The sequence below is a fragment of the Molothrus ater genome, chromosome 12, assembly GCF_012460135.2.
Source record: "Molothrus ater isolate BHLD 08-10-18 breed brown headed cowbird chromosome 12, BPBGC_Mater_1.1, whole genome shotgun sequence".
In the NCBI taxonomy this organism is placed as follows: Eukaryota; Metazoa; Chordata; class Aves; order Passeriformes; family Icteridae; genus Molothrus; species Molothrus ater.
In genome coordinates, this window is record NC_050489.2 from 6,997,292 (window position 1) to 7,020,304 (window position 23,013).

A 23,013-nucleotide genomic window follows, 5' to 3' on the forward strand; every position below is an offset into this window, starting at 1 on the left:
TTCCCTGCTTGCTGGCTGTGCGAGGAGCCTGTGCTGTCCCCGCTGCAGGGACCCGGGGCTGCCTCCCCACGCGCGGTGCTGGGGGAGCCTGTGCCCGGCTCCCCGTGGCCCTGCAGGAGCCACAGCAGCCTCCCACGGCTCTGCAGCACAGGCACTTCCTCCTAATCGATTCTGACAGCAGACACCACGAGGAATGCTGAGATTTATGAAAGAGCAAGATTTGCCACTAGCCTCTGTCCATTAAGGGTACGGCAAAACCTCGCTTTGCCCTTCGCAAATACAATCAGCTCAAGTGAGGCAGTTGCCCTTTTCAAAGAAAGAGCACTCTCAAAGGACAGGTGTTTTGGCAAAAGTTCTCAACACACTCACAAGCAATAAGGCTCTGAATTCTTTACAATTTCTCTTCAAAATGTTTCTCATTCCTTTAAGTGCTTTTTAAGGACTAAATACTGTACTGAAAGCTGCAGTCTCCTCTTTAGCCACTTATTTTCCCTGCACTACAGGAATATGGGGCCAATTTTAGGCTGTGTATTTTGCAAAGAAAAGCTGGTCTGAATGTGGAAAGCATGGCCCCAAAACCGGAAGGACTCACTTTGCACATTTTTAAAGGCAGACATGTAGTGAGGGTGAAGGTAAAGGTAAAGCAAGGCAATCTCACTTGTTGAAGTTATTCTGTGTGCTGGGAATGAGTTCTCTCTGCCTGTGTACAGATCTTCACTGGAAAGAAAAGATGCCTTTTGCTCTTCCTAGAAGAGATTTTTCATCAAATCCTCAGGTTATTGTTTAGTATTTCTGAGATTTTATGGTGAATTGGAATATAAAAATTGCTATTCCTACTGTGGCATGCTTAATTCTGATCTCAGAAAGGATAAAAAAGTTACTTTTACTTGCAGATTTAATATTTTTTCACCTTTAATGTGATTAAAGTCTAAAAGACCTTGGTAATTCTACTCCTGTCATTGCACACAAAACTTGCTGCCACATCCCTTTGCAGGTAACAGGCTACAAAAGGAAAGACACACTCAACATGATTGATATATTTCCTCCAAACCACACAGTGTGTAATTTAAGAGACAATGTACTCTGTAAGTGATGGAACAAAAATATCAGAGCAATGCAGATACCTGTTTACTTGGAGACCAGTTGGGGTAGGGCTGAAGTTGAAATAGAAGCATAACAACTCTTAAACAGCCATGCTTCACTGCTTCAAGCCTCAGCTATTTATTTCGATCAATTTAGGCAGATTTTCTTCTTCCTCTTGTGGAAAAATTTTAGTTCTCTCCCTTAGAAGGAAGTTGAGGCCCTGATAAATATTCTCTGCCCTTGAGAAAACAGCAGCAGTGATGAAGAGCTGGCCAGAGAACCCCAGTCCAAACACAGGCAGGATTCACCTGCATGACCAGCCCTTGGTGGAAGGGTTAGAACGCTCCTGACATTGCAGGCTCCATGCACACCTCTGGAGTAACTGTCCTTGAGCAAACTGCCACACAGGGATGCTGGTATTTGTTTAGACATGGTCCAACATACAAATCTTTTTCCCACCTACCTTTTCCTTCCAGGTGTGGAAGCTCCTGTGTTCTCGTGGAAGCCAAGGACTGTGTTCTTCAGTGTCTCATGCTCTGCAGCACCTCCAGGCTGGCAACAACCTCCTCCTCCTTGTCCTTCCAAAGAGCAGGGAGGGTAATGGATTGCTCCCCAGTCCTACAGCTGGCAGCAATGGGATGAACATTACTGATTTTATCCCCTCTGGATCCCCATGCTGAGTTTGCCCCAGTGCAGGAGGCTTTTGCTACCACAGTGTAGTACTCTTATCAAACACAGATCTGCTTGGTCTCCAACCCAGGGAGTGCAAGTGGCACAAATCCCTGGCTGTCACTGGCAGCCCTAGGAAAAGGAAATCCTGAGCACCTGGGGAAATGGCAACCCCTTCCTGCCCTCCTTCCAGGACAGGACTCAGGTTCGAGGTGAGGCACTGGCGTGTCCTGGGTTTGCTCTGCAGCTCCTGCAGGCACAGTCCTGCTGCCCCTGGAGCTGTCACTCTGCCTTCCCCACAAAGAAACTCCTCTCTAAAATGCCACACAAGTGACAGAACAAGAGTCATAGTCAGGCATAGGAAATTTCAAGGCAGTTCACTAAATTCAGCTAACGAAGGTCATGTTTCTTTACCAAGTCATCTTACTGGCTCACTTGAAAAACAAGCATTTTGCGACAAAAAAATAACTATTTGCTGTAAAAAAGCTTCTTTAGAGGAAGCTCACCTGGATAAGAAAAGTGACACAATTATGCATTTTAAAAATCTGAATATATTTTAAACAAATCTTGGAACTAGGGAACACAACATTCCAGAAGGATTCATTTTGATTTTCCACTGCTTGATTCTCCCTTTTTTCAGAGAGGCCTGGGACAAACCAAAGCAATTTACACTGAATGCCACACATGGTGCCACTGTCCATCTTCCAGATCTTGCCCTGACTGCCCAGAGGTAACTGTGGTTTACTTTCTTGTGGCACCAAGGAAAAGGCAGCTGCAGCCTGGCACTGGCTGCCTGCACGTTCTGCTGTGGGCTTTGGCACCAGGTGAGGGTGTCTGAAAAATAACTGATTTCAATTTTATTTTGTTTGTACTTTCCTCAAGTCTCTCTGCTTTGACAAGGCAGGGAAGGCATGCAGCCATCAAGCTTTCTCAGGGACATTCAGGACACAGGGAAAGGCACACACATCTGTAAAAACTTTATTTCAAAATCTTTTTATTCAACTGTTATTCAGCAATATACAATACAGTTTATAAACAAATGTCTTACCTTGTTTCCAATCTTCATTTAAAAATAAATATTATTGACAGTGAATATTAATTATGGTAAGATGTACCTTTTTAATGTCTCCAAAAGAAATAATTTAATTAAAAAAGAAAAAGGAAATCCAAAAAAACCTAAACACAATAATCTACTAAAAATATTTCCTTTCTTAGGAAGGGTTTGACCCAACATCTTTACATATTGTCATAAAGATAACTGCTCAACAGTTCGTGCAAAATGAAGAGTCAGAGGGAAGGTTTAGAAAAGAAAAAAATATTACATTAAAATAGAGAAATCATAAGTGCCATGCACAGAGCAGGGCTTTACACCATAGAGTCTGGAAACTAGATGCATTATTCTATGTGGTTTACTTTCTTGTGGCATCCCCAAAAATATGTTTTTCCCCCCATGTAGAATTTATCATGCTTCTTTCAGTCTCTTTCTGTCCATCTTTAAAACGGTAGGGATTCCTTTGTCAGGGGTTTTGTTTGTTATTAAATAGGTTCCTTTCTGTTTGGCTGAGGAGGAGTGGAGGGAGCAGTCCGTCAGTGGTTTACTAATAAATGTACAAGCTTATGCAGTATTAACAGGGACATGTATAGGAGTGGGTCTGTAGCATAAATAGGTCCTGTACCTAGAAGAGAAAGAGACAAGGGAGAGAAGGAGATTTGATTTTTTTATCTTTTCCAATATAGAAGATTAAATGCAAAAGAGAAATATAGGAAGATTCGTTTTTATCACTTCAGTGCCAGGGGTCAGAAGCTTAATTTTAATAGTAAAACAGCATCCTCAAGCTATTCAACTCAAATAGCTTTTTCCTCCCCCTCCCAAATCTGACTCCACTGAGGTCATTTCATTATGTGTTACTAATGGTATGCCTAAACTTGGCTTCAGCCAAGTTACCAGCAATTGAGATTTCTATAAATACACCATAATCTGGTATATAGTTTCTTGAGAAATGACAGGTATCAACCACCCATTACTTTAGAGGGAAATGACAAATGCTGTGTCTGTACTTCTTGATTAACAGGACATGAACCCATTCCATTTGGAATGGGAACAGCAAGACCTTGACATCTTCTTTACCTTTTATGGGAAAGAGCAGAAATTTAAATTAAAAATGTGCTCAGGAGCTATAGAAAAACAGAGGTCAGGTGTGGAACACATCTGTTCCTGTCAGCCTGTCCCAAGGAGAGCAGTGAGCTCACTCATGGGGCAGGACACGCTGAGGAAACTGCTCCCAGCAACCAGGGGCAGCCACTCCGTGCTGCAGCCACCGAGGCTGTCCCTGCCTCACACCCCTGCTCACCAAGATACTCCCTCAGTTCTTCTATTTTCTAGCAAGGTGGCTATTTTCTGGCTGAAAAGATACAAAAAGCTGTGCACACATTTTCTGTGTGCACTGTGGTGTGCCCCTCTCTCTGGCATGAGGTCTCATGGCCACGCTCAGCCAAGAGAGCAGGGGACACAGGCATGAGGCTCTGCTGTCACCTCTGGAATGGCCACTGCTGTGCTGCTGGCAAGGGCAGAGGCAGAGGCAGAGGCAAAGCAGCCCCATTCCCTGGAAGAGCCCCTTTCCCTGGAGCAGCCCTGTTCCTTAGAGCAGCCCCATTTCCTGGATCAGCCCCATTTCCTGGATCAGCCCCATTCCCTGGAGCAGCCCCATTCCCTGGAACAGCCCCTTTCTCTGGAACAGCCCCATTCCCTGGAGCAGCCCCATTCCCAGGATCAGCCCCATTCCCTGGAGCAGCCCCATTCCCAGGAGCAGCCCCTGCCACTGCTGCAGGGCAGGACACAGGTGCCTGGCACTCCCTGAGCCTGGCTCAGCCCATGCAGACAAGGCCAGCAGCTGCCTGGCCCAAATGTCCCTGGGGACACCTTCCTGAGCCACGAGAGGACCAGCGTGTGCAGCTGTCACCAGCATGGGATGGATGTGGGACAAAAGCAGGAGCCCAGTGGGAATCTGCCCTGCAGCTGAAGTGCAGAGGGACAGCTGGGGAGAGAGCTCCTCTCTGCTGAACATCCACCTACAGGAGTGACCAATGCCCAAAACACTGACTGCCACCCAGACTGTGAGAGACACTTTGCAAAGCATGAAAAATTGAAAAATAAGTTTTCTGTATCTCTGGAAAGGTATTCAGGGCACTTCTGTTTACGAAACTCACTTCAGGCATGGTAATGTGAATACTTTAGTCTTGGTCTCTAGGACATGTGAGCATCTCCCAGCTATGGCATGATCAAAGGAAATGCCTCAAACAGTGCCTGAGCAAAGCACTGCTCTTGGACTCACTGCTCCAGCTGCCTCGTAATCTGTACACACCTCACCAGCAATGCTGGAGCATGATTACCCACATCAAAAACAGAACACAGCAATGTGGTGTGCAATTGAGGAACTCAGGAAATGTCCCCACAGTGCTATCTCACAGACACCCAGATTGTGTGGTGATTATTTGGTTATTAAGGTTTTAATTAAATCCCTGCATGCACAAACATGTGCTCAGGACTGCCTGCCCAGCAAGGTATTGAGATGAATACAGGATTTTTGTTTTGAAAGCTGAAAAATCATTAACAAACACAACTAACTCCAGCAGCTAAAGGGGATAGGAGTGTGTGCAGGGAAGTCCCCTCTTCTGGGACAAGGCACAGCTGCAAGAAGGCCAGCCCAGGACAGTCCCCATGGGCTGTCACTGTCCCCTGAGCCTGGGGATGGCAGGGGCAGCCTGGCAGCAGCCAGCACTCCTGGCAGCTGCACACAGCTCAGGGCCAAATTCGTGCCAATTCCACGCCTGGCCAGCACTGCAGGGAAGAGCTGGCCTTGGATATTTATGATGATCAAACCTGAGAGTGCTGAGAAGCCATTCCTTCCCTGCTAGGGAAAGAACCCACTCTTCTCTTCTGAGAACCCATCCTTTCCCTGCTTTCAATGAGCAGGGCTCGAGTCTGAGATGCTGCCAGTTGCTCAGACAGCAAAATGTGCTTTTGTGAGGGGGAATTCCCCTGGAAACACAGAGAAACTCAACCTGGAGAAAGGGGCTCTTGAAGCTCAAGTGTCCTCACCACTATGGTGCTGAAGGGCTGCCAGGAACACCAGCTTAGGATGGCTTCTGCTTTGAAGGGAAAGCAGGACTAGTCACAGCTCCTTGCAGCACCTGTGTGCCTGCCTACCAAAGTCATTCCTATCTTGGTTTTACCTTTATGTAGTAGTTTTAGTTTAAATTTCAATTCAGAACTGTGAATTCAACAGTCCAAGTTTTGTCTTTTCCTTCTGTAGAAACTGCTGTTGTTTTTAACCTATATTCTCCATCTTCTCTGATGGCAGAATGTGAGTTCAGACTCTGTTAACAGAATCTCAGCAGTTAAATGAAACATATTAAAAAATATTTGAAAGTGATTATTCTTACTGAACACCACATACAAGCTTCTTTTTCATACTGATTCAGTGCAGTTCTGCTCTAAGACTTCAGGCAATATTGGACACACAGAACTCCAGAATTCTCCTCCCTCTAAATATAAGCAGACCAGAAAAAGAATTTCAACAACAAACTGAACTTAAGTGTCCTCAATTCTGCTGTTACTGCAGTAGTAGAAGTCTTGACTAAAGTTAATAAATTGCTACATCTGTAGATGTAAACAAACAAAATGTGGGCTTGAGCATGAGGCTCTGGACACATGACTGACCCAGGTGTGAGAACAGAGGGTTCTTATCCAGACACCCTAAATCAGGAGTACACAGTTACTTGCAAACTACAGATACTGGGAGAAAACATTTCACTGATCTTTTTAATATTCATTTGATGTTCTGCTATTGCAAGCTTATTTATCACTATACAGACTTAAAACTTTGCTTTTAAAATATTTATATGCTCATGGCCAAAAGGGAAAGTCTACCCCCATGCAGAACAAGAACAAATTGTTCTCTTTGTGTATGGTGAATTGCTCTCTGGCACCACTCATCCTTCTTTGCAATTTATGACATAATAGTGTTTTACTGTAATTTTCTATTTAATATTTTTTTTATGCCAGAATTAATCACAGTTTGACTTAAAGCAGTTCAATCAAAAATAAACATTAATTAACCAAGTGACTTGTGACACCCAGAAAAAATAGGGATGATTCTTTTGCAAGCTATATTTAACCAATGGTCAAAACCCACAGTTTCCTGCAGTCACCTATTTTTCTTACTAGAAAGAATCTGAAAAGTCCTTTGATGTCTCTTTCTGAGATGGTGGTAAAATGCAGTGGCCCATATAATAAAAAGCTGAAAGACATCAGTAGCCTATTTTCCTTGAAAGATGAGATAACACCTAAAATCTGACTGCCTATTGATGATGGAGCTGGGGCCCTGGCTGGCAGTGTCACAGACATTTCTCTGTAGTGCCTTTTATGCAGTGACCTGTTAGCCTTGGCCTATTTCCTTACAGAACAATGCCCAATTAAAGCCCTCAAACCTGGCATTTCATTAAGAAGTGGCCATGCAGATTAATCTGTCCTATCAGTCCAGAAAATTTAGACTGCACTTGATACATGTTCTTGTTCTGGTATCTATGGAAAAAATGGAGTTTTATATGGGTTGCTAGTCAAGGATCATTACAAACAATAACCTCCTAGATAAAACAGATTCTCACTCACTGACATACATTTGGAGCACTTGCATTGAATTAAATTTCCCCAACTTCAGACCTAAGAGCTTCTTAGAAGTTTTTAATTGAAATTACTAAAGTCACTATACACTCACTGAACCAAAGAGATAATAAGCTACACCCCATTAGAACTATTCCACAGCTTGAGACAAGATCTTATAAACTGTATACACCCTTCCACTCTTAAGTACTTCCAGTACAATCCACACACTGCATTTTTGCTTTTTTTTTACCTTTTATTTTGTAACTAATGCCTTAAAATTCCCAGTCCTCCCCAGGAGCTAATTCTCCAGGAAGCTGTGCAGAAGTGCATGCAGAGCCTGTGCTGATTTTAGCAGACCCTCCCAGCTCTACCCTAGAGCACTGCATGGAGCAGGAGGTGTTGCTGTTCAAAGCAGTATTGGTACAACAGGAAAAACCACTGAACTGTGGTGTCCCCACTGCTCCTGGCTTTTGGCTGGCTGTGGATCATCCTGCCCAGGCACAGCCTCAGCTCCTCAGCTGCCTTTTGGGGGAGCTAATTTCAGCAGTGCTGACTTCCCACATATTTATGAGCAACTGCATGGGCTCTGCTTGCCACTGAACCTGCCTAGAAGGCACGATGACAAAATTAGTTTTCTATCCACTACAGTTTTTATTTATGATTCGCCGAGTTTTGGAACAGCTTTCCATAACTCATCTCAAGAAAATGCCTCACAGAAGTCAGCATATGTTTTTATTTCTACACAACCATGCAGGTAGAAGCTTGTGGTTCTGCTTTGTTCCTTCATCCATGACATCAAGGTTTTTTAAGGTCAGGAGTAAATCTTCTCACACAGCCAGGTGAAACCACCAGCATTGCCCTCCACACCTTTCATGATAATGCCCACATTTCACTTCCTTATCCACACCAGAGCCTCAAACTCTCCAGGAAGCTGAAAGCAATTTTACTGGCCAGAAGACACTGACCAGAGTTTTGTAAAACTCTGTCATCATTTTAGGTCTTCTCAAATACCCCTGAGTTTCACTGTTTCTCTACTTTCTGCAAATATCCACTGCAATATTCAGGCCTATATTTAGAGGTGAATTGCCAAAACCCCACATTACAAGAGTTACTGAAAGCCTCCTGTCCTGGTTTTGGAAACTCAACAGGTTTTAATATTTCAAATAAGATTTCATTTGTATTTGGAGTATTTAGCAGTCCTGAAAAGAGGACACTAAATTACAATAATTCACTTGCCCACTCCTGTATCTATTTATGTGCTGGGCTAAACTCACCTGAAAACAATGAGGTAAGGCAGAATTTAAGGCTTGATAACTCTACAGAAGCTGCATACAGGGCAGCACAGTGCAAACTTCCTGAATAGATAGAAAAATATATGTATTTGAGGAAAAAGCCAATTCCTTGTAGTACCCTGGTCCTTAATTTTGACTGTTCTTGATGTGACAACTCGAAAAGTTCACCTAGGACAGAAGACTGGTGATTTAGTGGTTTGGTGTTTTAGACTTTAGTGTTTTAGCATGGTAGCAGTAAGGCTACAGATTAGAAAACAAATAAATTGGTTGGAAATGAGATAGAGGTGTAGTCATGCAAGGAAATGATGCAGAAATAAAAGTTTGGTTCTGATAAGAAGCTAAGAGAAGAAAAATACTCCTTTTCTGCAGTATTGATTTTCTGAAGCACTGCAGTGCTCTGCTGGAAGTCAATGTGTGAGTGCCTGTGGACAGGACAGACACAGGCAGTGGTACAGGAGCTGGGGATGTGTTCCTTAAGGCACCTGCAACCACTGAGGTGGATTTTAATCTCAACAGAGCTCATTTTAACTGAGACTCACTAAGGCCAAATTTTCTTTAAAATGTTGGTACTGACAATCCCTGCCAAACATGCTGATGGTTCACAGAGCAGCCAAGTGCTCTGTGATCCTCTGCAGAGGCTCTTCCCTCTCCTGGGTCACAAGGACATCATTAGACATAAGGCACAGGATTAAATGGACAATTGGTCTGACCCATTCCACAGCTGCTGCAGGTCTGCAAGGCACAACACCTTTGTTTTACAGCTATCACTAACAGGAGCTGTCGAGCTAGTGGATTTGATGAATGCAGGGGAATGCATATCTGCTGTGGAGCAAGAAATTATCATATATTTATACACAAATACTTCTGGTGTTAGATTCCCAGAGAAATAAGCAGTTTTCATTGCCAACAGACTGGCAAAAAACTATCTCCCACCAAAGTTACAAGAAATAGGGGTAACACAATTTTCCCTCAATATCCCCATTTCCCTTCTGTAGTAGCCAAAAGTGTACAGAGCAATCAGCACTCTTACCAAAGCCTCCCTCTGCTCCTCCAACCACTCCATGTGCCTGTGAACAGCTCTGTGCTGAGGGCAGGCAGTGCCCACTGACAGCCCAGCAGCTGAGCTGAGGGAGCCAGGCCCTGGGGAGCTGCTCTTGGGATCTCTGCTACACTGGAGAGAGCCAAACCAACCACCCAACCACTCCAAATCTCCCCTGGGAGAAATTAAAGAGCAACTTCCAGACAACAGCAGGAGTAATTTATAACAAGCTCCAAAAGGAAACACTGCTCTAGACGTGTCAATGGAGAACAGAAATGCACCCTGAATGCTTAAAATGAGTAATTCATTCTATATAGATTATACAGTTCAAATACTTTCTATTAGTTTGCATTTAAATAAGCCAGTAACTTTCCTCTTTTAAGACCTGCAGCTGGGCTCTACTTTGTATTACCCTCACATAAACAGATTTCTGCTTTGGTATCAGTGGGATGATCTCTCTTTGCCAAACATCTTATTAAGACACTTAAACTATGCAACTATTGTTTTATTTTCCAGAATTTTCTGCAGTTCCATGATCTAAAATTAACATAACAAAACCAAGAACAATTAATTCATTCCTTTAAAGTTAAATAACAAGAGAGACAAAATTCTTTGTAATGAAATTTGGTGGAAAATAAATTCTAAATTAAAATACAGAGAAAAAGAAGTAACTGAATGAGTGGTAGCTCAGGTGGTAAATAAGCAGCCAGTCCTACACTTCCTATTTCTGTACTATTATGTGAGCAATTCCAGAGCATATCCATACACACAAGTAGCAAAAGGAGAACTCAAATTGCTCGGATCACAAGGCAATGAAAAATACTGCGAGCTGGTTTCAGCTACTGAGCTTTGAAGCAAGTTTGGGGCATATTCTCAGGTTTTTCATTATAAATAGGAGGACTAAAAAGTCATATTGCAGAAAAGCAGGCAAGCTAGATATGGTCACACAATTCCATAGGGACTTTATGAAAAGACTGACAATGAGTGCCCCTGGACTGGAGCACAGATTTCACATTCTGAAATTGATAAAAGTTGTAAATATTTGCAACCCAGAAATAAAGATGATGACCCTGTGGTTCTCACTTCACTGTTTTTAGAGTATTTTTTACTTGATCAGGATTAGGAACAAGCTGCCAATGTAGTTGTAATTATCACTCCAATCAGAATTACTGAACTTAAGCAGATGCAAGTGCAGATTAAGGATTTTTTTTTAAATAACTCTATCCTGTCCATACTGAAAGAACAGAGCTAAGTGCATTAGCAGAATGCATGATGACACACGAAAAATGGCTGTACTGAGAGCATGTGCCTGGAAAAAAAGCAGAGCCTGTGATTTCAATAAAGAAGTGATCACCTTTTTGCTGTAGACAAACAGCAGCATTTTGGGACTGACCCAGAAATACAGAGACTCTCCAAATATTTCCAATGACTGATATTTGCTAGATGTTAGTTAACCAAAGACTCTGCTATGCCCTAGGTGTAAGGGAGGCAAAGCTTTGCAGAATAAGGTAGCAAAGGGTTCTTTGACAAAACTGTGGACATGGGATATTGCTCAGTACCCTCTGTCCATGTGAAATCTCCAGCTCCTCGGCGTGAGAGGGATTCAGATTAGCAGGCCAATTCTAAAAATTATAAAGCAGTAAACTAGTTCTAATTACATCTGTTTGATGAATTTTACCCATAGAATCACAGAACTGGTGAGGTTGGAAAAGAGCTGTAAGATGACTGAGCCCAGCCATGAGCTCAGCACCACCACACCGTGTACCACTAAGCCATGTCCTCAGGTGCTACCTTGCCATGTCTGCTGAACACCTCCAGCAGCATGGCAACAAAACAACAGGTGTAGAAAACAGTGTCCACGAGAGAGCTCCCTGTGCTCTGCCTGCTTTGGAAGTCAGAGCCTCTCCCTGCTCACACAGGAATGTCCTGCTCCTGATGCCTCAGGTCTTAGCTTTTCTATTTTTCAGATTCTGTGCTGCTTTAGTGTGTGGGTCTGGGTTTCACATTAGGGCATGGTGAGCTCTGTGCACAGAGCAGGGAGACAAAACAATTCCCTCTCTAGCTGGGGACCAAGGACAAATGATCCAGATCTCAGGCCCAAGAGCACAAACAACAGTAGACCAAAGAGAGCAAACAAGAAGGATTGGACTTCATAAGCTGAAGCTGTAATTGGACAATTAGCTCCAATACACTAATGGATCAGAACTTATAGAAGTGAGAGACCTCATGACCACTCGTCCATTTTTGTGGCCATTTTGGGTTGTGCTGCACAAGTAGATCAATTGAGACCTCTTAATAAATCCCTACTTTATTCTTTAGCTCTGTCCAGCCTCTGTTCCAGGTGAGCCTTCCCCAGGCATCCCTCCCAGCCAGGGCAGGGTGAGAGCAGCTGCGGAGGGGAGTGCTTGGGCTCTGCTCAGTGAGCACAGCTCCCTCCTCCAGCCCAGCACAGCTCGTGCTGGCTCACACAGACCCCTCTGCTGAGCTGAGCACGGCTCTGCTCTGCCAAACTGCTCTTCTTTCCAGCTAATAAAATTGCCTCCCAGCTGATAACAGCCTAGCAATATAAAGGGCTTGGTTGTTAGCTGCTGTTGTGACAAATAATACCATTCTGCTGACAACCCCATTTTTTCCAATACAAACCTACTTGAACTGTTTATTATTGACATATGGGACTGCTCTACCATTATCTAATTTTAAAAAACACATAGTAAACAGCAATAGTGAGCCTGACAGCATTCTTACTGCTTTAGCAAAGCTAAATCAAAATCCAAAGCAACCTCCTTTTATTGCCAGCACAGTCCTGTCAGGCTCTCTTAAGTAAAAAGGGAAACACCTACACAGGACTACGGTAAGATTAATTTCCTGGCAGAGGCTACTTTGTGTTTGCTTCCCAACTACAGCCCACACTGCTAAAAGCCTTCTCAGAACTAGTACCAGCAAGGCTGTCTGGGCATTTCTTTGTGGCACCACTGCTAAGCTTTAAACTGTTAAGGACCTATATAAATCGACAGCACAGTTCAAGCATTAGTTTATACATCAGTAAAGCTGCACCGGTATAGCCGAGGTGGGGAGTGAGGAACAATTACTGCCTCTCATAAAAGATACAAAGTTAGCTGGTGCTGCAAACTATGACTCTGCTTTGCAAAGTATCCATTGAAATCATGTATAAAGAACCAGCACTACACGTGTGTTCCTGCCCCAAATGCTGTTTGCTCATGCAAAAACACATGTGGGTGCACTGAGCCTTTCTTCATATAAATTTCTAATTCTCACTCACTAGTTAATCAATCATATATAGAAATTTAGACCAGTGTTAAATACAGCTTCAATATTCACTAAAAAGACCTGTAATACCCCCTTCATTGTGTTTAGTAATATTTTTAGAAGATTTTTTTCATCTATAGCTTAAAGATTTCAAAGAAATTCAAATAATATTTGGATTTCTTCAAGGGCACTGAACAGGCTGGAGTAGAATAGGTTAGTACAGTTTGTCTGTCCTCTGGGGAACAAGCAAGAACCGCTGAAAGGAGGTTACTCAAATAAATTGCATTTCCACAGTACAAAAACACCCGGGCACAGCTTGTTTCTGCCCTAGATAATGAGGTGACACAGTACAGCAGTTAGTGCTTTTGTCCAGTTCGAGAATTAATCCACATTACACAGACACAAAAGAAGATATTTGACCTCACTTGTCCCCAAAGCAGTCTAATTTGCCTAGATATTAAAGTGCTAGTGATGTGTATTTAATGAGAATTCTTTTTGCATGTTTATTATCCAGTGACATTTAGGAGGTCAGCCTGATAATTCAGTTATGGCCTCTGTCTTGCTACTTTATTCAATGTAAAGGAAAATGTGACGTGACCCAGGTTGCATTTAACTACAAGGAGCATCAGAATTGAGCTCACACATGGTCTCATAAAAAGCACAGGGGAAGTGGAGTAGACCCAGACATTACTGAGTGGGAAAGGCAGGGAGCCTGAGCTGAACAGCCTCACAGACTTTCCTTTCTTGCTATTTCATGTAATGTTCATCTGTCAAACATAAACGAGCTCCACAGGCTGTGGCTCCAACTAGCAGAGAGTCATTAAAGCTCTGACAAAGCCAGGAGAGCCCTGAACTCAAACCCTTCCCCCAGAGTTAGTCCAAACCCAAGCACAGAGTGCCCCTGACCAGCCCCAGCCCTGCACACAGCGAACCCTTCCTGTGCTGTCTCTGAGCTGCACAGACAGGTTTCCTGCTTGCCAGTGCCCAGCAGAGATCTGAGTGTGCATGTGCCTCCAGGTGGGCTGGCTGTGCCTGCCCTGCTCTGCTGAGCACCACGGGGGCTGCAGGGCTGCTGCTGCTGCCTGATCCTGGCCAAGCAGCCCAGCAGCAGAGCTCCTCCTGCCTCACACATAAAGGGCTGGAGTGAAGGTTTATGTTCTTCCTTGCCATGACCACTTCATCTGTGCCTAACACACGTGCCTGTGTTCCTCCTAGAGCTTCTTGTTTCACACTCCCATCTTTGTTTATTTTATTTAAGGCTTTCACTCCTGAGCTTTGAGGCTGGAGATCAAACAAATAAAAGGGGATTTGGAAGCTGCAATGTCTGATCTACATTCTGCTCAGAAGTTAAACTAAAAATTGCCCCCAAGCCAATACACAGGCACTCATTTTGGAGAGCATTTGATAGGATATAATACAGTCAATTTCCCTCCCAGGAGGTCAGGATCAAGATCCTTGTTTATTACTGCACCATCAGATGACAAAGTTAGCCTCACAACTAAGGCACGGGACTTAAATTTAGAAGATATGAAACTAAGTTTTCATATTTAATTTCGCAGCTATCACAGGACTCAACAAAGTCAGTTATTGTTCTTGTGTCACTTATCTGTCTCAAACACTTGGACTACAAACTTCCTGAGACAGAGATACCGTGTGTTTCACTCAGTGATGCTCCTGCATCCCCCCTGCTCTACCCAGTAAAACCAGGAGCACTTCCAAACAGTAACAACTTGCACACTTTCACTTGCTCACCCCCATTTTTCTCCTACAGTGTAAGATTCCATTTGTGGACAAGCATTTAAACTAAAAGCTCAATATTATTTCATTTAGAACCACAGGGATGACTGCTTCTCTGATCGTGTTAAAAATGTTCTTGCCAGCAGATCTTTGTCTCCTCACAGCCCAAATCCCATTTTCTGGGCTTCCATGAGACCACAGTTTTTATATGGTTGTTTAAACATCGCAGATAAAATTCTGTTTAAGTAGCTAATATTTGTGGCATATTGGTCAATTTTCCAGTTATACTGGATCTATTGCCTTATATACCACAATGCTGACACAGACTTCAGGCAAATACCATTTCTGATGATGTTCAAAACAATGGATTTTCTGTTTATACCCAGTTTGTCAGATGAGACTCTCTGCTCTTTAAATAATCTCAGTAACAGACACATTTATCCTAATAAATTCATGTTTCAGTTCACTTAGAAGATGTAAAGAATCATACTTTTCCATGGTGCATGACTGGGGCAGCAGCTGAAGTCAACAAGAGCCCTGCAGGCACATCCCAATGGAACATTTGATCTGTAATCATGTTTATTGGAATCCAAGTACATAGAGGCCCCCTCTTACTACACTGAAAGTATTGGGAAGATTTCTACTGCAAGGAAAATAGGATTAGAGGCCAATTCATGCAGGATACTGTAGCTAGTGCCATGCCATCAGCTCTCAGGCAGAGCTCTGCAGTGTCTTAAATGAGGATATTTCTTAATCACTGATAGCAAATCCATTGTCCGACCACATTTCTGCTTTTATACAGAGGAAATATCCCTGTGTACAATGAAAAGACTTAGAAATGCTAAGTACTGTAAATGTATCAGACTATTCAATTATTACACACAGATTTGGTGCAAGCACTTATCTGTATGTGTTATGGAGCTCAAAATAGGATAATGAGGCATGTGTATTACACTGCCATGCAGATATAACTCCTACAGCAACACCAGGTTAGGTCCTGCAGTCCAAACACCACATGAACAAAGATTTAGTTGGATTTGTTTGTACTATTGGGTGGAAAACCAGTTACAACACTGCCTTGGGGTGGACTCAAAACAGGGCTTCCAGTTCCCAGAAGTAAAAGGAAAGGGGAAAACCCCATTTCCTATAAAGCAACTGCATTCTTTAAGGAGAACAATAATTACTGTACCTAACTGTAGCTCTAATGAACACCACTTGAACATACAAATGGGAAACCAGAAGGTCTAAGATGTCATTTTCATTTAGGACATTTTGAAGAAAGTTTAGTGCTTCTCCAACCCAAGTGGCAGCACTGGAGACCCCAGTCTTCCCTTTCCCCCTGCAAGCCCTCATCACACTGACTGCCATGATAACATTTTATCCAGGTTTCTATGAAACATTCATGTCTAGGAAGACTTCTTGCTCTACTGAGGCTGTCTCTCAGCTTCAGACCAAATCCCTGTCCCAGACAGTCTTTCTAAAGGACCCAGGAGATAGGGACTGGGACAGCAGCAATCTGCTTCACAGAAGCAACCAAAGAGACGTCTTGTGGTAACAAGACTCGGCAGTTCTGGTCCAGAAAGCACCTGAATCAGGAATTTTTGAGGGTCAAGTCCCTCAGCTACAAATTTCCAAAGGCATGCTGTGATTGATGTTCTATGGGTTCGTAATTACAGGCAGCTCCAAACTACCACAGGTACAGAAATTACAACAAACCAGGGAGGATCCTGTTATCCAGGGAGGTCTTGATTCAAGCAGAGTGAAAAGGCATTATTTCTACAAGAGGGCCATACCAAAATACACTATTAATTACCTCCCTCTTTTGGGGACAAAAGCAGGTTTACACCTTGTGAAGTCGGTGCAGGAACAGGAACAGCCTGACCTGGCTTTCTCCAGCTGGAGCTGCCACGGAGTGGCACTGTTCACAGAGACCTGAGTGCCCAGCAGGGAGCTCACAGCACCAGATCTTTGTTTAGCCACTTTTGTAGCCTTCAGCATCAGTATCCACCTGGAGACCCCACTAGATGTTTTTCTGTACTCTGCTGCCTTTTTCACTGATTTAAATCATTCCATTGCCTCCACTGCTGGCCACAACACTACCAGTTTATTTTCAGATTTTAATGCAGCCTAGAAACGATGCAGAAGTGCCATATCCCAAACCACAGACATGTAAAAAATCAGGACAGACAGCAGTTTAGCTGATCTGGGCAGGAGGTCTTGCCCTCACAGGCATATGTGACATGCTGTCTTGGCAGCACAGGCTCACATCCATCTGTTGATGTGGAACTGAGCCCGCTGCACTTCCACCGTCCTGGTTTCAGTTCATAGGCACCACATGAGCTCTGGGTTCAGCAGGCAGGATACACAGTGCTGCAGGTCCTAAAGCCAACCTCTACTGTCAGCATGGAAAACACTGCAGGAATTCACACAGTCACAGAGTGGAGAGGAAACATGAGAACAAGCCCCAGCCCTGGGGTCCCAGGAGAGAAAAGCAGATATTTCCAAACAAAAAATGATACATCATGAGCATTACAGTGTCTGGTTTAATTTCTTGGGGTCAGTGGATTCAGCAAAAGCAAAATGAACTTCTTTAAATGCCCACAAGCCCCTGTAGTTAGATCTCAGGAACTGTCACCTTATCTACCACTAGACAGCAATGAACAAGCAGCTCAGTCTTGGGAATGATAAGGAGTAAAATCTAACTTTCACATGTATTTCTACAGAAGAAAGAAACTAAATTATTCATAAAACAGGAAAAGGTGGTAGCCAGATAAAACACAGCACCTGTAAAGCACCAGCAGGTCACAGTGACCCATACAGGGATGATTTCCATTACTGAGCCAAAACCTGCAACTGCTTGCCCAGAAAGTGTGAAGAGGTATCAGGAAGAAGTGTGAACTTCCCTGTGTGAAGATTATGAATCTGCGTCAGAAGAGGCTCGGCAGAGAAGGGAGCTCAGGGCCTTCCCTGCACAGTTAGGGGCACAAAACTGTTTCCCTTTTCCACAGATAACTTGGCAGGGACATTTGTTCAGCATTAGCCAAGTGACAGTGGCTGAGAGGAGAGCTGAAGCCCAGCCAGAGCAGCACCACACCTCTGAAGCTTGAAATAGTTTTGCAATGCAGATTTAAGACTATGTGCTTCATCCCAGACATTCCTGTCATTGGATAAATAAAGGTTTATTACTGCCTTCTCTGGCAAACCACAGTATGGTAATGTGGCATTAATAACTTAATACAGTATTAACTGATAGACAATCAGTATTAGCATGATGTTTACATTTAGAAAACATTATAGAGCACTGTATCTCCAATTCTTATCCTGCCATTAATTCAGATGTGGAGCTCATTACACAGCAATTGACATTTCCCTTCTGAATCTGCATCCTGCTCTGCACAGGCCTCGCACCTGCTTGGGACAACTAGCCCTGTAAGCCACTTGCTGATCTGAATTCTCTGCAGAACATCCATGGTGTTTCGCTCACTTGAGGCTGCAGCTGCTGTTTCAGATGCTGCAAGGGGGTTCTGACCGTGGGGCCCCCCACTGCATCTACCAAAGGGACGCAGGTCCCAGCCTTGTACTCGGACCCATCTCCCCAGCCCCATGCCTGTGTTCACTCCTGTCCCGGGGCAAGGCACAGTCCCGGCCTTTGGGACACCCCAAGCGCACTTTGCCAACAGCCTCGGGCGCAGTTACTCAGTTTCAGCATCACAGAGGGAGTCCCCCACGGCAGCGGGGTCACAGTGCCCGACCCGCAAGCGATGGCAGTGCCGGAGCAGCGAGTGCCATACGGGAACGGGGTCCCTCCCGCCGCGCCCTACCTGACCCGTGCTGCTGGCGGAGGATGGCGGCCTGCCCGGGCGGCGGCGATGCCGAGGAGGCTGCGGCGGCGGCCGTCGAGGCGGTGGCAGTGGCGGCGGCGCTGGCGGCGGTGCCGCCCGGGGCGGGGGCCGGCGGCGGCGGCGGGCGCTTGGCGGGCCCGGGCGGGGCCGTGGGGCGGGCGGCAGGGCCGTGGCGGCGCGGGGCGGCCCCGCTCTGGATGTGCGACACCGCCTCGGCCGCCTGCACGTCGGGAGGGGCGAAGCGGGACAGGACGCGCAGCAGCGCCTGAGCCTTGTGCTCCTGCGTCTCGTCGTCGCTGTAGTCCGACACGCGGCACTGGTAGACGCCCTCGTCCTGCCGCCGCACGCCCGACAGGCGCAGCCGGTGCGAGATGTCGTTGCCCTGGACGCGGACCGTCTGCAAGAGAGCGCACGGCCGGCACGGCCTCAGCGGGCTGGCCCAGCGCCGTGCCCTCTGCTGCCGGAGCACGGAGCCGGGCTGGCTCCCCCAGAGCAGCGCACACAGCCCAGCACCTCGCTGCCGGAGCCCCACCTCGCGGGGGCTACCCACAACCAGCCCCGTCCCCATCGCTCTGCCACCCGCCCCCGCGGGGGTTCTGTCGCCCCCCGGCCCTCAGGAACCGCCCCGAACCCCCCCGGGGAAAGCGCAGCCCCCGCCCGCTGCAGCGAGCCGAGCCCGGCTGGTGGCAGGGCCCCCTCTCCGGGCCCCCTCTCCTGCCCCGAGTGCTCAGCACCGCGGAGAGGGGCAGCGGCTCCCGGGCCGCATTCCAGGGAAACGAGCGGGTGTCCTGCGGGACAGCCAGGGAACGGGGCCGCCTCAGGCGACTGGGGGCTGCAGAAGGCTGGGGAAAAAAAGCAAGATTCTCCTCTGATTTGGCCCACAGTCCTTTTCCAACGTGGCTAAGGAAGGGCCACCTCCTCTGGATTTGCGAGGAATGAGACGTGACTGCAAAACCAGCAACAGATGGTAACAACGTCTTGAGCCGCGGCACAGCGAGGAAGGGAAACGTGCCACACTCCCGCCGTGCTGCGGGAGCGCGGCTGCCAGTGAGACCAGCTGCATTCGTGTGTCAGGAAATGAGGGGGGCATGCAGTAAATCCCACATGCGTGGGAGGAGGGCTGTGCACCCATCTCTGCACTTACGCTGATTTTAGTTGCATCCTTATTTGCTACCTAAAAGAACAGAAAAAAAGGGCAATTAGACTCAGCACTGCCAGCACATCAACAGGATGCTCATATTCCCACCCCGGTGGAAGGACAGGGCACGGATAGATGCAACTTTCTCAGCTTGCCATTCACACAGCCTGTGTGGCTCAGGGCAGTCCCCAGGTGATGGGGAAGGCAGCAAACCAGTGCTCAGCCGGGGCGACTGTTCGGGTAAACTTCCCATGCTGCCCCACAGAAGCACTGCCTTCCCCCAGGGTGTGAACAGCAGCCAAAGAAATGCTTGTTGCATGCTCTGCTGCTCACAGTCACTGACAAGCACTGGGGAAGACGCTTCACCAGCAGCACAGCAGGGAAGGGCTTGAGCAAGCTGGATCCTGCATGGCTCAGGGCAGAGCTTCAGTCCTGAAACACCCTGGGAGCAGGTATCATGCAGCAGATTTCATATTTGGTTATGTTTTTGTCTCCAGCCAACCACTGTAAACCTAAGTGATGCCTCAGACCTCACTGATACGCCTCTCAGGGAGATGGTCATCATTCTCCAGGCTTGCTCTGTCATCATTTATTGTAAAAGCCGCTCACAGTTTTTATATAAGGTTAAAGAAGACATTTAAATCCAAGCGATTTATTTCCCAGTCTGACAACTGACTTACACTTTCCCCAGCTAGGCGGCATCGCATTAGCTCAGTGTCTATATGCTTTGCATCTCTATTTGAGCTCTGCAGGAAAACAAGCGTGCCACAGAGAGGGGAGCTGGCACAGGCACAGAGGCTGCCACGGGCCACCCTGCTGGCACAGAGGACAGGGCCTGGAGAGGATGACATGTCCTGCACAGTAGGGCAACACAGCCTCAAAGTCCTGCTTTACCCCACTCCTTGTACAGCCCCGTTTGGCACCTGCAAGTTGTCTTTGCTCTGGTGGGGAGGGGTGCAGAATGAACTGGCTTATGCTGGGGAAACGCAGCTGAAAAATTCAGACTAAAGCCTGCCCTCAGACCAAGCAGCTTCCCAGGGGGAGGGCAAAAGGCACACAAGATTTAACTCTGCTTCATGCATTTTAATGGCTATATCTGACTGAAAACATCTTTCTGAGCCTCAGATATGGACACGAGTGAGGACATGGACAAGTAACTGTGGCTTTGTAGGTGCAGACTGGTACCACATTAATGTACCAACAGAGAGATGTATCCCTCGTGCCTTTCTCTGCACTACCAGTGAGCAGAGGCTCTCCCACCTTTTACAGTGATTCCTAGCTCAGTCCACAGAAGCACTGGTTTTTGCCTGTCCACACTTCATACAACAGCTTTTCTTGGGACCTCATTGCTGATTTTGCAGTGGAACATTTATCATTTTCTGTTTACAGTCCTTACAGCACTGATGTTTTTTCCTGACATGAAGTCCCTCATGGTGCATGCCCTGTACTCCTGCCTTCCTCAGAGGGCCTGGGCACACTGATGCTTCCTACTGGTGGCTGGCACTGGGCAGAGGAAGCACTCTGGGAATGCTGAGTTTATTCTGATCCCTGCCTAAGCATGTTGCATTTGATGAAGAGATATATCTCCATAGCAATGTATTACCTTGCTCCTGCTGCCGGGGACACTGATGGCTAATTCGTGTGCAAGTTCTCTGGCTGGCTCTTTAAGGTACCACCACTGGATTTCCAAGGAGTAAGAGGTGGATCCGCTGGCTCGGAAAGCACAAGGCATCTCAATATCATCTCCCTCCCTAACAGTCACATCTTTGGGAACTTCAGTAAAGGTAGCTGGGAGGGGAAGACAGAGTTATAAGGGCTGGTTAACGAGAGAGATTAAAAGGCAAGATCAGTCTAACGTGAGCTGTTTCAGCTCAAGAGCTGAGCGCTGACCGCGGCACAGATTTCCTGGAGCCCAGGGACAACAGGGTGAGCAGAGCATCCAGGACTGCGCACCCGGCCCCCATCACCCTACACCCGCGGCTTCAGCGGAAAGTTTGAAGAGGACTCAAAAACCCCCTGCTCCTTCTAAGAGAGCCCTCGGTTTGATACAGGGCCACCGGTGTGGCACTGTCCCCTCCCGCCGAGCGGCGCGGGGACCTGTCCCGGGCTGCGCGCCCCGCTCCGTTCCGCTGCGCGCTGCCGGCAGCTGCGGCCCAACAACAGTGCCACCTTGTTCTGCCAGAGCCAGAGCCAGAGCCAGAGCCAGAGCCAGAGCCAGAGCCAGAGCCCGCCCGGGCAGCTCCCTGCCCCCAGCCCCGCGCTGGGAACGCGCCCGGGAGGCCGGGCCTGGAGCAGCGGGGCGGCTGCGGCCCCGCAGCCCCGACGGCCCCGCAGGCTCCCGCCGGCAAGTTGTGCCCGGAGCGGCCGGAGTTCCCTACTCACCGGTGACAATGAACAGCAGAGGAGCGTTGAACATCAGGTAACAAAGGGTGCAGAACAGCCCCCGACTTTCCATCGCATCTATGTGGGCTGCGGGCGGGGACCTGGCTGGGGGCGCAGCCGGGCACGCCTCAATCCATCGCACACAGCGGGCCGGGGCAGGGCTCCTTCCCAAAAAGCCAAAGCCTCCCGGCTAACCTCGGTTTGCGGAGAAGCAAATATAAAATCCACAGCCGGCTGCTCAAACTCGCTCGCAGGTGGAAGCGACGTTTCTGGGAATGCAGCAACAAAATCGCGTCCCGCTCCTTCTCTCCACCGCGGGCGGGATTCAACTGCCCTGCGCTGCGTGGGGGCTCCCGCAGCCCGGGAGCGAGGAGGCGACGCCGGGCGCCTCTCCGAGCCCCATCCCACGGTCGCCGCGATGTCCAGCGAGGCGGCGGCGGCGGGGACGGGGACGAGCCTCCCCTCGCTGGTGCGCCCGGGCAGCGCCCGCCGTGCGCCCGTCGCGGGCTCTGCCCCTGCGCGGGGAGGCGGCGGCTGGCAGGCAGCCCCAGCCCCAGCCCCAGCCCCAGCCCCCGCCCCTCCCCGCCCTGCCGGCCGCTGGATCCCCTGGATCCGATGGATGCGCGGCCCCGGCCGCAGCTGCCCCCGGGCCCGGCCCCGCCCCGCCCCCCGCGCCAGGCCCCGCCCGGCCCCGCCCCGGCCCCGCCCCGGCCCCGCCCCGGCCCCGCTGGGGCTCCCGCGCTGCCCGGCCCGGCCCGGCCCGGCCCGGCTGGCGCCGGCAGCGCCCGCGGGGCCCCTGAGCCCGCGGCAGCCGAGCCGCGCTTTCGCCGCACCCCCAGCCCCACCTGGCCTCCTCCCGATCGCTCGGCGCCGTCAGCCTCCCCAACTCGCTGCGTTTG

At 47.6% G+C, this 23,013-nt stretch overlaps 1 protein-coding gene across 1 annotated transcript; it reads right to left on the minus strand.

Moving 5' to 3' along the window:
• Nucleotides 1–2,714: 2,714 nt before the first annotated feature.
• Nucleotides 2,715–22,638, minus strand: VSTM2B (V-set and transmembrane domain containing 2B). The gene is made up of 5 exons (XM_036390509.2): nucleotides 22,115–22,638; nucleotides 21,336–21,520; nucleotides 19,739–19,768; nucleotides 18,574–18,991; nucleotides 2,715–3,428 (listed from the first exon to the last, which is right to left on the minus strand). Exons 1-5 carry the CDS (start codon nucleotides 22,185–22,187, stop codon nucleotides 3,340–3,342), a joined length of 795 nt encoding a protein of 264 aa, XP_036246402.1. The 5' UTR covers nucleotides 22,188–22,638; the 3' UTR covers nucleotides 2,715–3,339.
• Between the last annotated feature and the right edge of the window lie 375 nt (nucleotides 22,639–23,013).

Bases quoted from the DNA above. Each gene is read 5' to 3' on its own strand.
- VSTM2B (XM_036390509.2), bottom strand. From the start codon at position 22,187: ATGGAAAGTCGGGGGCTGTTCTGCACCCTTTGTTACCTGATGTTCAAC. The intron at 21,521-22,114 runs GTGAGTAGGGAA...TTCCCCTCCCAG, and splicing joins TCTGCTGTTCATTGTCACCG to CTACCTTTACTGAAGTTCCC. The intron at 3,429-18,573 runs GTAGGGCGCGGC...TTTCTCTTCTAG, and splicing joins CCGCCAGCAGCACGGGTCAG to GTACAGGACCTATTTATGCT.